General features: G+C 33.1%; 1 protein-coding gene across 3 annotated transcripts in view; it reads left to right on the top strand.

The window, feature by feature from the left end:
- The window catches only part of CSMD3 (CUB and Sushi multiple domains 3), a gene marked incomplete at its 5' end in the record, with an annotated part of 624,550 nt that overhangs the window by 235,863 nt on the left and 374,146 nt on the right, over positions 1-14,541 (top strand). For 2 of the 3 annotated variants that reach the window (XM_084280272.1, XM_084280273.1), the window contains one exon: positions 12,267-12,344. The exons of the other annotated variant lie outside the window; for it this stretch is intronic. In XM_084280272.1, coding sequence (XP_084136398.1) covers positions 12,267-12,344 — 78 coding nt within the window. The remainder of the gene's footprint in view (positions 1-12,266; positions 12,345-14,541) is intronic. 3 annotated transcript variants of the gene reach the window in all.

A 14,541-nucleotide genomic window follows, 5' to 3' on the forward strand; every position in this document is an offset into this window, starting at 1 on the left:
AAACAAGCATTTCATTTGGTTTGCATATTAAAGAAAAAAAATACATATTTCTATTTACTGTGTATTAATTTCAATATAAATCTGAAGTATTTTTGTGGTTATTAAATGGTATAAATTAATTAATAGAGTTTGGTTTGTACTGGTTGTGTGACTATTCTTTCACTTCAGAAAATCTTTGGTTAAGAAAAGCAGGTTTATTTTCAGCTATGAAGAAGTATTTGAGGACCTGTAAAAAACTATTCTAATTTGTCCTAATTTGGCAGTTAAATTTGGCAAAAATTGTAATATGCAGTTTCTTCCATCTCTTGTTTATCATTATATTACAATGTCCTCTCCACTAAGTTCTCACTATCTTTTTCTTCTCTGACCTATCTTTTAGAATAAGATATAAATATAGCACATACTTCTGTATTACTTAATCATAGTAAAGTGCTAACACTTACATTATGAACAAAAAACCAAAAAACAAAAACAAAAAAAAAGAGATCAAGATACTGTTAAAATAATATTCTGGTGCTTATTCGTCATATATTAAAGTAGTACCACAGCCCACATACAGGTGAAATCAGACTTCTATAGACTTTACTGGAGAAGAAAGCCCCTACTAGGTTCTGTGTGAAGTTTATTCCTTCATGCCGCATTTAAAGTCTTGATTTTGCTAGCATTCCTCATAGAAAATCTTTTAAATATTTCTTTAGTGTGTCGTACCCAAAGAACAGTATATGTGTGTATGCTATTAAAATGGGTATTCCCATATTGAGTAAAAAACTAATAACCATTGTTTTCTCTTGGCAAACACTAATAACCCTTGATACTAATAATAGTCATGAAAACTTATCAAACCACTTCATTAAATAATCTATAATGACCTTCCATAAAATATTCCTTATTAAAAAGACACAGACATATTTTGAAGGAATGTTTGTGAATGTGAGATGTTAATTGACTTGGAGAAAGTTCATTTATCAGGAGATATTTTACAGGTGATTCTATGGAGTTTCATGTAGGTGTCCATTGAAGTATTTTAGCCTATCTTTCATTGTGAATTATATACAGAAGTAAAGTATTACTTGCCTTCCATAGCATACAAAATTCCTCTAGGTCTATGTATGTACAACTTACATTTTTTTATTCAATATATATAAAAATATCTTTTGCTTTGGAAATGTATTTTTTCTGTAGTCTTGATCAGAATTTAAGATTTATGCTCCCATATCCATGCAAATAGTTAATATTTGAAAAGATAAAATATAACATACTAAATACAATTTAATAAATTCTACTATATCATATATCATAGAATCATAGAATGGTATGGCTTGGATGGGACCCCAAGGATCATAGAGCTCCAACCCCCCTGCCACAGGCAGGGACACCAACCTCCAGGCCTGGATTTACACAAGGTTGCCCAGGGCCCCAGCCAACGTGGCCTTGAACACCTCCAGGGACAAGGCACCCACCACTTCTCTGGGCAGCCTGTTCCAGCACTTCACTATGTCTAATGTAAACCTTCCATCCTCTATTTTTAGTCCATTCCCCCTTGTCCTGCCATTATCTCCTCTCTAAAAAAGTTGATTCTCCTCCTGTTTGTATGCTCCCTTCAGGTACTGGAAGGCTGCAATGAGGTTCCCCTCACAGCCTTCTCATCTCTAAGCTGAAAAAGCCCAGCTCCCTCAGCCTCTCTTTGTAGGGGAGGTAATATATGTGCATATTTAAAATTACATGTAGAATCACAGGATCATAGAATATCCTGAGTTGGAAAGGACCCATAAGGATCATCAAGTCCAATTCCTGTCTCCACACAGTGCCAGCCAAGTCAGAGCATATGACTGAGTGCTTTGTCCATATGCTTCTTCAACTCAGTCACCCTCTGTGCTGTGATTACTTCCCTGGGGACCTTGTTCCAGTGCCCAACCACCCTCTCAGTAAAGAACCTCTTCCTAATATCCAACCTAAACCTCCCCTGTCTTAGCTTCATACCATTCCCTGGGGTTCTATCACTGGTCACCAAAGAGAGAAGATTAGCACCTGCTCTTTCACTCCCTCTCGTCAGGAAGCCGTAGACCACAATGAGGTCTCCCCTCAGCCTCCTTTTTTCCAGGCTGTACAAACCAAGGGACTTCAGCCTCTCCTTGTAAGACTTCCCCTCCAGACCATTCTTGATGCCCTCCTCTGGACATTCCAGATTTTTTATGTCCTTCTTGTGGTGTCCAAAACTGCACACAATACTCAAGGTGAGGCTACACCAGCACATTATAGAGCGTGACAGTCACCTCCCTGGATGGGCGAGAAATGTCATGCTTGATGCATCCCAGGGTCTGGTTGGCCCTCCTGGCTGCCTGGGCACACCTCTGGTTCATGTATAACTTGTTGTCCACCAGGACCCCCAAATCCCTCTCAGCATGGCTGGCCTCCAGCATCCAATCCCCCAATCTGTATGCGTAGCCAGGGTTGCCCATTCCCAGGTGCAGGATCTGGCAATAACCCTTGTTAAACTTCATGCTGTTGGTGAGTGTCCACTTTTCTAATCTGTCCAGGTCTCTTTGTAAGGCTTCTCCACCGTCAGTGGAGTCAACAGCTCCTCCCAATTTGGTGTCATCTGCAAATTTACTTAAGATGTCCTCTAGTCCTGAGTCCGGACCTAAAATGGAACCCTGGGGAACCCTACTAGTGACTGGTCACCAGCCAGTTTACTATCATCCTCTGTGCCCAACCTTTCAGCCAATTATGTCTTTGTCTAGTTGTATACTGGACATTTTTTCCAGCAAGGTGCTGTGAGACAAAGTATCAAAAGCCTTACTGAAATTCAAAAAAATAACATCAACTGGTTTCCTTTGGTCAACCAGCTGGGTGACCTTGTAAAAGGAAATCAGATTTGATAGACCCGTGTTGGCTATGACCAGTGACTGTGTTGACCTTTAGATGTTTTTCAATAACTCCTAGTCTGATTTTCTCCATAATTTTACCAGGCACTGAGGTGAGACGGGTAACTACAGGCCTGTAATTTACAGGGTCTTGTTTCTTACCCTTCTTGAAGCTGTAGAGAATATTATTAGTGAGATAAGTGCTGTTTTATGATACATTATCATTGATGCAAAATGATAACTATGGAATTTTTTTTTCTGTTGTTGACTTCCATAGGATTGTTTTGTGAATCTTCCTCAGTGATTAAGCAATACCAATATTCTTTGTTTTCCTAAGCTGATATTTTTGAAGTGTGTTCATAGAAGAGATGTGTAGAGAGAACTAGAGGTGTCTATCTAAAATTAAACTGCTAGGTGTAAATTAGTCTACCACACTCAGTATCTGGACTTCAGCAGTAATTGTAAGTTGTGTCTAGGACTTGCTGAAGAATTTCTTCTCCAAGCTTGTTAGTTGGAAATTACAGCAGAGAAGACCTTGTGTTTTGACTATTTAAGAGAGAAAGAAGAAACCTTATATGCATTTTGTAAAATACTTCCATTAGAGGTAGGGAAGTGCAGGTATCATTTTATAAGGTTATATTGAGATCTCCAGAGAAACACTGTACCTGATTCTGGTTCCTTCATCAAAAAGAATTCAGACTGAACAGATGAATAAAATAACTATAATGGTTTTACATTATTCTGATCATCCCTTCTTAGAAAAGAAAATGTAAGACAGGATAAAAAGATAAATGTTTCAGGAAGTGAATGCCAGAAGAACTTAAGGAAGGACAAATGGGTATATAATACACACATAGATACATTATGGAGAGGAGAGAGACAAATTCTAGCTATTGGAATGATGAAGCTTTGGGGTAGAAAGAGGGGTTAGATGGAGTGAAAAGCTTACTTTCAAGATACAGCTTGATAGGCTAATGAAAAATATATTTAGCTATGTTAGCTGAAAGAAAAACAGTGTCTTTTGGATCCTGAGTTCTAATTAAACTAATTTTCAAACTTGGGAAAGTGTCTCTCTTCCTGTGTTCAGAAACAAGGAGAAAAAAGGAGGTCCCTAATGACTTTCATTCAGTCAAAACTAGAAAATTCAAAGGCTAAGAATTCAGTAGCAATTTATGTGCGTACTAAATCAGTTTCTAGCATGATCTATCCTTTGTCAGATGTGAAATCAGGAAGGAAATGTAATCCTGTATTTTCCCTTGCTTATTTTCTATTCATTTAAGTAGTTAGCTTCATTGTAACTAGAAGGTAATCTGACATTTTCTGGCTTTTCTACTGTGTTTTTATACACAGTGAATTCAGAAATTTGTAATGTTGTTAGCACTAGTGAATTGTTTTATAACTCATATTTTTTTGATTTTCTTGTAAAACTTTTATTGTTGCTTTATCCTTTCCCCTTTATTCTTTAAGAACACTTACCTGAAACACCTTACCTTATGCTTTTTGATATCTGACCTTATGTACCATCTTAGTAATAGCCAGGAAATTAATCAGGGAGAAAAAAATTCTGCAACTGAGTGTCTTTCATTAAATTTACTGTGTTGTGAATGCCAGGCACTGGCAATGTAAGCTTTTAAAGTTTATGTTGGAAAATATATTCATATATACAGAATTTCTTGAGGTTTACTTAGAAACAGGAAGGGAAAGGAGAAACAGGGAAGGAGAGTTTTTTCTGAAGAGCTGTTAAAGATTTTTAAGAGTCAAGTAGTAAATCAGTGTGCATATGTCATAATTTTTTTTATTGGGAGCTTTTTTGTTACTAGTGAAAACCAAAACTACAAAGATGAGAGTCTGAAGAAAGTCAATATATTGTAGTAAGATTCTTATGTTCTTAATTATATAAAATTGTATACAAGAAGATTAGTGTATTTTTATAAGTTTTTTTTAGAATAATTTTTAATGTTCAAAAAATGCTTATTGGCATAAAACAGATGTAATTGAGCACTGAGGCATTTAATCAGTGAACTATTTTTAATATGTCATAATTTTGAAAGTACCTGTTTAATATGTGAAACAAGTTCCATAGGTATGTTCTGTTTTGTGGATGAACTTTGTAATGAATTAATTTAAAGATTTTTATTAGATAAAAGAATGATAATAACGACCTAAGTTTCTTGACATCTTCTCACTTCAAGGAAGCCATAAGAAAGGAGATCAATTTTCACCAATAGTCAATTCCAATGTCATTAGAAGGAAGGGGCAGAGGGGGAAATCGGTCATACTGATTTCAAAAAATGAGTGTGTTAATGTTTTAATTGAAATATTGCTCCTTATACTTGCCTGTCAATTTTATTCTCATAACTTGTTCTTTTTATTTATATTTCTTGTAGTTCCTTTAGTTCTTGTGTTCTTCATTGCACTAAACTTGTTTATTTCTTTAATTAATATTTTTCTGACATGTTGTGCCATTAGTGCAATCATACATATTAACCATACTTGTTTTGTTTGAAATAATTCTTGTTTTCCAAGGTAGAGAAATTTGAAAGACATTGAATGTAGAATACAGTAGAAAAACTGTCATTTTGACCATTTAATGACCATCTGTGTAAATTGATTGTATTTCTTAATCCTTCTTAATCCAATACTGATACATGAAATTATGTGTGTGTGTGTAACCTGTATAAAAATAAGTTTTTCTCAGTACATTTTCTGACTGATTTTCTATAGTTTAGTTCATTATTGCATGAATTTGGTATACAAATTTGTTGACTAAGGAAGTAAAATACTTGTTTAAATATTAGTGAAAATATGGTCAAGTAGGAGGGTTCCATATAGAATTTTGTCAACAAATGACATAGTACAGTAACCTTTGAGAAATTGCACAATTAAAATGGAAATGCATAATATTAAAACAAAATCAAAATACATTAAATTTTAATAAAATGAAATACACACATTAGCTTAGAATCAAATGTCTATGACATGTTTCATTAAAGGATACAATTATGTTCATTGAACTATCAGAAACTTTCATTTTAAGAAGAGAATTTTACATTCATTCTCATGTGCATTTTTTTCTCATTTTCTTAAATATAATTTTGACTCTAGGATAACACTAAAATAGAGCTCCTCACAAGCAAAACTAAGATAAAAGAAAAAGTCTAATATTATCAATTTAATGGATCATAGTAAGCAGCAACTGTGTTTAAACATCTGTACTTTTAGCAAGGAGTTACAAAGTATTTTTTACTATTTTAGCAATTATATTTGTTGTGCATTATCACATAATGTTTATACTTATATAGAATCACGTAAGAAAAATTTTTAACACACTAATGCAGTGTGTTAGTGGAGTAATTAGCAGTAGAGTGCTGTAATTCAGTGAAGTAATGCAGTAGCTGAAATAATTTGAAATATAGAACTGTACAACCTGCTTTCTTCAGGGCACTTTAAAGGCACTTTCTTCAAAGTGAAGTTTATTTGGGTAATCACTAGGTTTAGAGATTTTTATTGCAAATTTCTGGAGCCTGAAGTGCCATCATCTAAAAAATCAAGTAGATTACTGTATGTCCCTCTCCACCCCCACCCCACTATTCAATCCCTTGAATTGGTGATCCCCTAAGTTATCTGGATGTCTAGGACAATTTTTGTCAGGATTTGGAAATTCTGGACAACTAGTTACAACACATAAATAGTGAACATGAAGTGCACATAAAGAAAATAAAAAAAGGAAGGAACTGACCTGTGCACGAGTAGTAAATACAGTGCATTCAAGCTATGGATGTGCTATGCATGTAGAATAAATTCTAGAGGAAATACAACGAATTAGATAGGCCTGAAGTGAACTGGAAGTACGATGTATGATTTGTTTTTCACATTTACACATAAGTGTCAGAAGTCCAGAGTGTATCAGACTCCAGTGTTTGTCATTAGAAATAGCAGCCGCTACAAGTAAAATCTTCCATCATCAGATACTGAAAATCTTAAACAATCAGTGAATTACTCATTCTGCATCAGTCAGAATCAGTTCTATACTGTATTACAAACAAATTTCATGTCTCTTCAGAAAGCTGTTAACGAGTTAATTACTCATTATTTCTACGATGAAATAAATCCAGCAAATATACTTATGGCAGAATTTCATGTACTTCTGAGTCTACAAGTGTTTTTATTTTAATCTTGTGTTCCTTAACATCTGGGACCAGTGCAAAGTAAACAAGTGGTATTGATTTCTGTTTTCTAAATAATAGTAGCGTGGTAGGAAGAATGAAAATTCTCTCAGTCTTGTGATAAAAAGGGAAATCTCGAAACAATATTTTCTCAAAGACTTTCACACCAAAATTTATTTTAATCAAGCAGAATCCTTTGCAGTTGACTTTAAATAAATGTCAGAAATGAGAAACAGAAGAATACAGAGATTGTACAAAAGCTTAATTTCCTGAGATATTAGATTTCTTAAACATATTATGTGAGCATTTATATATATGCAATACAAACATTTAGATACAGTCAGATAAGCAATCTACTGCCTTTTTTCACTTAATGTTATATTTCTGCAGATGTCATTTGCTGGGGAGGTGGGCTTTGATATTATGATGCTGTTTTCCATCTCCATTAGCTGAGCAGTAATGAATAGAATGTAAGAAAGGTTCAGAAGAAGGGATGGGCTGTGTCAGTGTTTAAACTACTTTGAGCTACATCCAAGGAAAGAACTATATAAGGCCAGAAGAGGCCCACCTTTCCATGATTAATGTTACTTGTAGTAATCAAATCTGAGTGCTTCTTTTGCACAGACTGATGGTGTTTTAGTCATCCTTATTTTAAATTACTTTATATTTGGTTTAAAAATTTACAAAACGTAGACAAGCTGGACAGTTTCTTTACATAAATGCTATTGCATAACTAAAAGAAATTCATGAATTTGTGGATTGTCAGTGTTTTATAGCTCTATACCCTGATTCATCCATCTTGTAGGTGAATGTCGTTTTCATTTTGAAATCTATGCCTCATGTACCTGTCAGGATATACTTTTTCAATGAAGCCAGAATTGTGGCAACTAAAAAATCTTTTCTTCATTAAAAATAATTTAATGTCTAGTGTATAAGAGTATGTTTTATTCAAAGCTGCCTGGGAAATTATACATCTATGTTTTCGTTTTATAATACAAATCCTTAAAATGTATGTATGTATGTTCTTTTTTATATGAGGCCCTTTTTTAATGCAGCATCTAATCTGAAAAATAGTGTACAGCAATTTTCTAGGTTAGCCCTCTCTCACAAGGGTTTGTAGATAGCCTGCATGCATATGAGTGCATAAAAGTACAGAATTGTGTAACCATTTTATAAAAGAAAAAGTATTTTTTTTTTATGTGATTGAATCTTCATTATCTTACATGACTGCAAATTTTGGTCAAACACTTAAACAAAATTATTCTGAACATAATTCAGTTTATATGGAAATTTATTACTTGAAAAGTATGGATGGTCTGGTCTGTCTATTGGCTGATATTTGTCTACCCAGCTGTCATGCAAAGCTTCTTCTATTACCGGGATTGCTCCATATCCTTCTCTCTTCAGTTCCATTTTTTGTATGTGTAGAAAACATTGGGCCTTCTAATCAGAAAGTTACACAGATAGTAATCTTCTCTTTTGTACTAAAGCCATTTGAACTGGAAAGCAAACATGAGCAGTAGTGAACATAAGCTCCCAAGTGGATGTCTAAGTAGTTTTCAGGGGTTTTTTTAGCTGATCTCTGATTAGGTTTCACACAGTTCTGATGGTACTCCATCAGTTCACATGATTAAAAATACATTCAGGATTGTCAGAGATTTATTTGGATAGATGTGCAGCAGCATTCTTGCCCACATCAACTTGCTGAAGTTTAGTATTAAAGTAGTAATAAAGACAATTTAGATGTCTTTCATTATAGCACTGAACAGGTGGTTACGTCAGATAGGTTTTTATAATTTTTTCTTATTTTTAAATACACCTCTACTTTTTCCAATTACATAGTTAATGATATGAAAGTGATACCAAAAGTTTATTCTACTGTAAATATAATCCATTACATTTGGCCTCTGACCAGTTTGATTTCCTTTATCTAACTTTTCAATTTTATTTGTGGATTGATTCTGGAATAGATTTGAAGGACAGGAAATAAAGGAAGCTTTGGGTTCACATATTTTTTACTTTCTGCAATATTGTTCTCCAAAGCAGTGGAGAATCTTATCAATACCTTCCACCTCCACCAGTGTGCCATCTCAGGGGTATCCTACTTTCTTTGACTAATCTATTTCTCTGTCTCTTGGCTGTTCAGAAATATAAGAATATGCTAGTCTGAGCATATTTAGCTGTTTGTAGCATTAATACATCTGAACTATTTGTCTTGAGATAAATGGGCATATCAAAGTTTAAACTCATGAGAAAGTAAGTATCTAAGGACATATTAATCCAGCCTTAAAGTGTCTCTATCTCTCTCTCTGTAGACTGGCTTAGAGGTGTACAACTGCCCTGTTTGCTGGCATGAATCTGTCTTCTGAGACTTCAGAAAAGTGAAATACACTCCAATAGTTTCTGTCATGTTTATGCTAAAACTGTTTTTAAATAGCAATCTTTTTCCTCACTGTTTTCTACACTGGTGTATGCAAAAAAATGCCAAGTTTAGCAAGTACATATTTATTGCGTTTTGTGTATGGGGTTTTTTTTATTGATGATGAGTTGTTTTTATGTATGTAACGCATATGCAGCCTGAGACATAGTTTAATGACAGCATGTTTAGACCAAATATATTTCTGTAACTACTCCTTCACAGTGTTTGGAAACTAGCATTCAATAATTCAACATTCAAAACCCAGTTAAAAGTAGAAAAATCTCACAGTCAGAAGTTGCTTCAGAAACCTTGAGTTGCTACCTTCCCTAATGGTAATTAATTGCCTTATCAAAGCAATGCAAATAGTTTAAAAAAAAAATCAGATTTTTTTCAATGTGTTCACCAAGCCACTCGTACCCTGAGATCTTATTTTCTAAAACTAAAGGACAAACATTTCCGTAGTGTGAATACTTAAACCCATTCCATCACCTGAAATCATGTATTCAAGCCCACCAGCGTTTTACTTCGGTGTTGGAAGACTAGCTAGGCCTATCTTCTTGTTCATAAGGAGGTATTCTACACTGATGCTCAGACCAGGCCAGGAGCAGTTTACAGCTAGCTGCACTCCTATGTGAGAGACCATTACTGTAATTCCAGTGTGGCTATTCTGTATGAAGGAAATAGTCCTTGGGTCCATGAGTTCCACCAAGGATAGAATTGTTTGTGGGCTTCAATTTATTTGTGGAGAGGGAGGGTATTAAGGGTTAAGAAAAAAGTTAAAAATATATAGCATTTTGTGGCATTTGCTCCTGCAAATAATTTATAGGTTATATTATGATGACAAACAAGGAAGTGTACATTTTGTCTCTATTTATTTAGAAGAAAGTATGGTCTCTTCCATCAGGAGTTTAAAATTATCTATCATTGTGTCCTATATCTACCATTTTCTTTCTGGTAGTATGCTATTTGTTTTGCTCTTACATGTAGCAACAATTAATTTATTAAAAAAACTCCATCAATAGTATTTTACTATTCTGGTATGTATTTCATGTAAGTTTTTCTTTGACCATTCATTTTGTAAAACAAGTTAACAGGTGCTGTAAAATTCTTTGATGATCTATTGTCTATCTTCACATCTTAGTTTATTTTAGACCTAGTTTCTTTTATTTCTGCTGTCATCAGCACTGTTTTCTTGAAGACAATATAAAACATCTTCCATATATTTCTTAAATATATCTAAAGTCACTTGAGTATAACGTACCTAAAATTAGCTTATGGTTAAAAGTGAAATTTTTTTAGAAGGTCCATTTTTATGTATGGTTCATTGCTTACTGGCAGAGTATACTGGAGAAAAGAGTTACTTAGTTTAATGATTGAAATAAAAAGTTTCTTGGTTTTAGTTTATTTCCTCTTACCTTTTGGTATCTGTTAAATTTTAGTTTTACTCTGTTTGTTTTGGTTCACAAATATATTGAAGCCATATGGTTTGCCTGGATTCTCTGATTAACTGCCAGCCCAAAATAAGGACTTCTACAGAAATAGTTCATCTGAGAAGGAGGTGGAAATGATCTACCTTATCTACCTTCCATGCCACCCTTTGAAAAATAACAATTTTCAAGTTGGAAAGAGGACCAGCTTTGGAATCAACAACAGAACAGTAGACTCTTTATCCTTTTTTTTTTTTGTTTTGGTTTGGTTATTTTTGTTAATATATATACCCAAATCCCTGTAGTTAAAACAGAAAAATAGCCTGGTCTGATTAATTTAATAATGCAGAATTTTTCCTTTGATCAAAATATTTCTGGTTTTGTCTGTGAAACCTAAACATAGACAATAAATTCTCAGCATCTCCTGAATAAAAGAAATTGTTCTTCCTAACTCAATCGGGGAACAAAGCTAAGGTAGATTTTGAAAGCAACTGATGGAAATAATTTTTAAATAAGGAGATTATCTGGATGCCTGAGATTCTTGAGAATGTATTACAGTAAGACTTTTTGTCTGCAATATATATATATTTTTTAGCAGTTTCCTCTGTTTTCTCTTTTTTCCAAATATAATGCTGACTTTTAATGTAAATTTTAAAAACTGAAGAAACAGGCAAAATATGTTGACAAAAAAAGATTTTTGCATTTCTACTGCTAATTAAACCTTATTCAGAATATATGTGGATTAATATATTTCCTGTATTGCTTGGATGCTTACAGAATTTAGATCTGAGCATATTTATTGGATTTCAGTGTACTTTCAATAACATGTTGTGGACAACTTTTTTCCTTTTAAATTCTCTATCACTAGAAAGAACAAATTCATATTTAATAAAAAAAAATCTGTTTAAAATGTCAAAGTACATTTTTTAAAAAGGCTGCTAAGTTTTCAGTTGACAGATGTAATAGTATCTTGTAGTATTCCTACAGTGGGGGGTAAGCACTCCTCTTTTAACACAGAAGAAACACCTCATAAAATTCAACTCTGTTTTAGAGCAAATTTATCTATCATTCTTTTCATTTTCCAGGTTCCATAAATGTGTGATGTTTTACACAACTGTATGGTCCATGGAAATAAAAGTTTCGGCCTTTTTTTTTTGGTTATGCTGGAGAAAAATTAAGTTACAAATCTTACTTCTTTCCTTGTTGGGTGTATAAATTGGTCATGATATTTGTTTTTCTAAAATGTTTTCCTACAAAAGTACACAATATGAGCTTGTTAGGTAGCCAGTACTCTAATTTGTATATACTTCCATGATAAAATTTGTCAAATGAAATGAAATATTTTAGACTGTATTTCCTGATATGTGTTTTTGTTTGTTTTTTTAACTAGTGAAAAAGGCCATAGATTTTAAATCTAGAGGATTTAAATTGTTTCCAGGGAAAGACAACAGCAACAAGTTTTCTATCTGTGAGTGTACTCCTTTTTTGTTACTTTTTTCTAGTGCAAGAGTGAAATTTGTGCTGTCTGTGCTGTTTGTGTGTTTTCAAAATTGCTTATGTATTTCTGATAATATAACTGACTTAAATCTGTTTCTCCTGTCTGCATGGTGAATTTTTAAATATGGTTCTACTCTAAAGGCAGGCTTTCTATAAATCTGGCATTGTTGAAAGACATTATTTTGTCAGTAATTTCACATTAATTTTGAAATATTTGCAAATAAATAATTTTTCGGCCCTCCAGGTGTCAGCCAATATCTTAATTGTGAACAGGAGATACATTATTTTAGTTGCAAATTAGTGCTAGCAGCAAAAGGCTACACGAACCAAAGCCTATCCTCATTTAACAATGTGCAACCACATATTTTTTTCAACCAATACACGAGGTCGCTTTCTGAATTTTTGTTCTTCATTAAATTTGACATTTCAAACTGATTAACTAACTGTAGTTTTAAAAATTCTGGAGATGCTTATTGCCTTCAATTTTAATTACAGAAGGTAGTAACCAAAAATACTCGGCATCTTAAAAACTGAGACCTGATTAACTTATAAAGAGGAGTTGGACAACTTTGTAACATAAATTAAGCAGATATGACTAAATACATTAAAGAAGGTATCTTTTGCAAAAGAATATGCCATTTTTATAGAGTTCCTTTTTAGACTAAAACCACATTTTCAATATTTATAAGTAATTGATTAAAATAAAGATGGACTAAATGCTTAGCGCATGTTTGCTTACACTACATTTCATTATTCTTCGCAGGAGTGAAAGGATTTGCTTTTGACCCTCCTTAGGTTGGACATATTCACACTAACTTTTTTGTTTGAAGTGTCAGTGATGGATTTAGTTTCCAGAATTTAGCAGAGCACATTGACATAAGTTTTAGTGCATTTTTCAGTTTTATATTATAAACTATCAACATATTAGACATAATTTTTAAATGAAAAGGTGTCTTCAAGCAGTAAGACGTTTTAATGTTTACCAAGTCAGAAAAAATAAAGACAATGCACTTCTGTTCAGTTTTTATACTGTAGTATATTGCCATATTCAAGTTTTCTGCCAGTTGCATCGCCTAAATAGTTCTTTAAGACATTTCTCATTTATTTAATTTCTTTCTAGACTTTTAAAAACAAGTATTCTTTTTACACATATTGGGTAACTAGAGAGTAGAGGAAATAATAGTAAGATAATTACAGTAGCTCTTATAATGTCATCACTCAGGTCTCTCTCTTATGGTCCATCTGTTCTTTTATAGTTACAAATGAGAATAGTAGAATGGCTGATAAAATGGATTGTTTCTCTATATACACAAATCATTAAATATTCCACTATATAAACATTAATAGGAACTGCATATTTACAGTCAAGTATCAGGAAATTGTGATATTAAAACATGATTGCTATGAAATTATTGATAAAATTTACCAATATATTTTAAAAATTCTTTATATAATTTCATATGCTATTATGTTCTATGTAAAGCTAAAAGCTTGTATCTTATTTATTGGTTATGCAGAGTAGATTATCTATACATCAATAATAAGTTAAGGTGAAATACTTTTATGATTTGTAATTTTAGTAATTGTCATAAATAGATAACTATTGTAATCCAGGATTTTGTTAGCTAGTCACTTTGGTAGCTGAAGGAAATAGAAGAGTCATGAAAAGCCTATAAATTTAGCTGCTGACTTCAGACAAAATTCTGGCCTCAGCTGGATCTGTACTTGCATTACATTGACAGATAAGGTCCTTTAAAAAAAGAATGACCATCATCAAGTATTAGTGGAAATACAATGTTGATAACTGAATATGTATTTTATATTATGCCTTGTTTTAGCAATGTTTTTAGAAATTATCATGTAACTTTCATGAGTATGTCTTTTCCCTAATTTACTTCTATTCCTTTATTTATTGTATCAGGTGTATAACAGACAATACTTAGGTGATTTGTGCATAGTAAATTCAGAATGGTAATACTTTGTAACAAGTATGCATCAACTTAATTTTGCAAGTCTTGAGACTAACAAAAATTAACCGATTCAGTCTGGGTCTTTGGAATTTCTTGCTTCCAGTGTTGTCACCACACCATGAATGAATGCTTTCCCTAGAAGAACCTTTAATTTACTACAGGAAACCCTTTTGTTGCTTATTGTCATATGACTGGGTT

This window comes from Gallinula chloropus (genome assembly GCF_964237585.1).
Source record: "Gallinula chloropus genome assembly, chromosome: 2".
NCBI classification, from domain to species: domain Eukaryota; kingdom Metazoa; phylum Chordata; class Aves; order Gruiformes; family Rallidae; genus Gallinula; species Gallinula chloropus.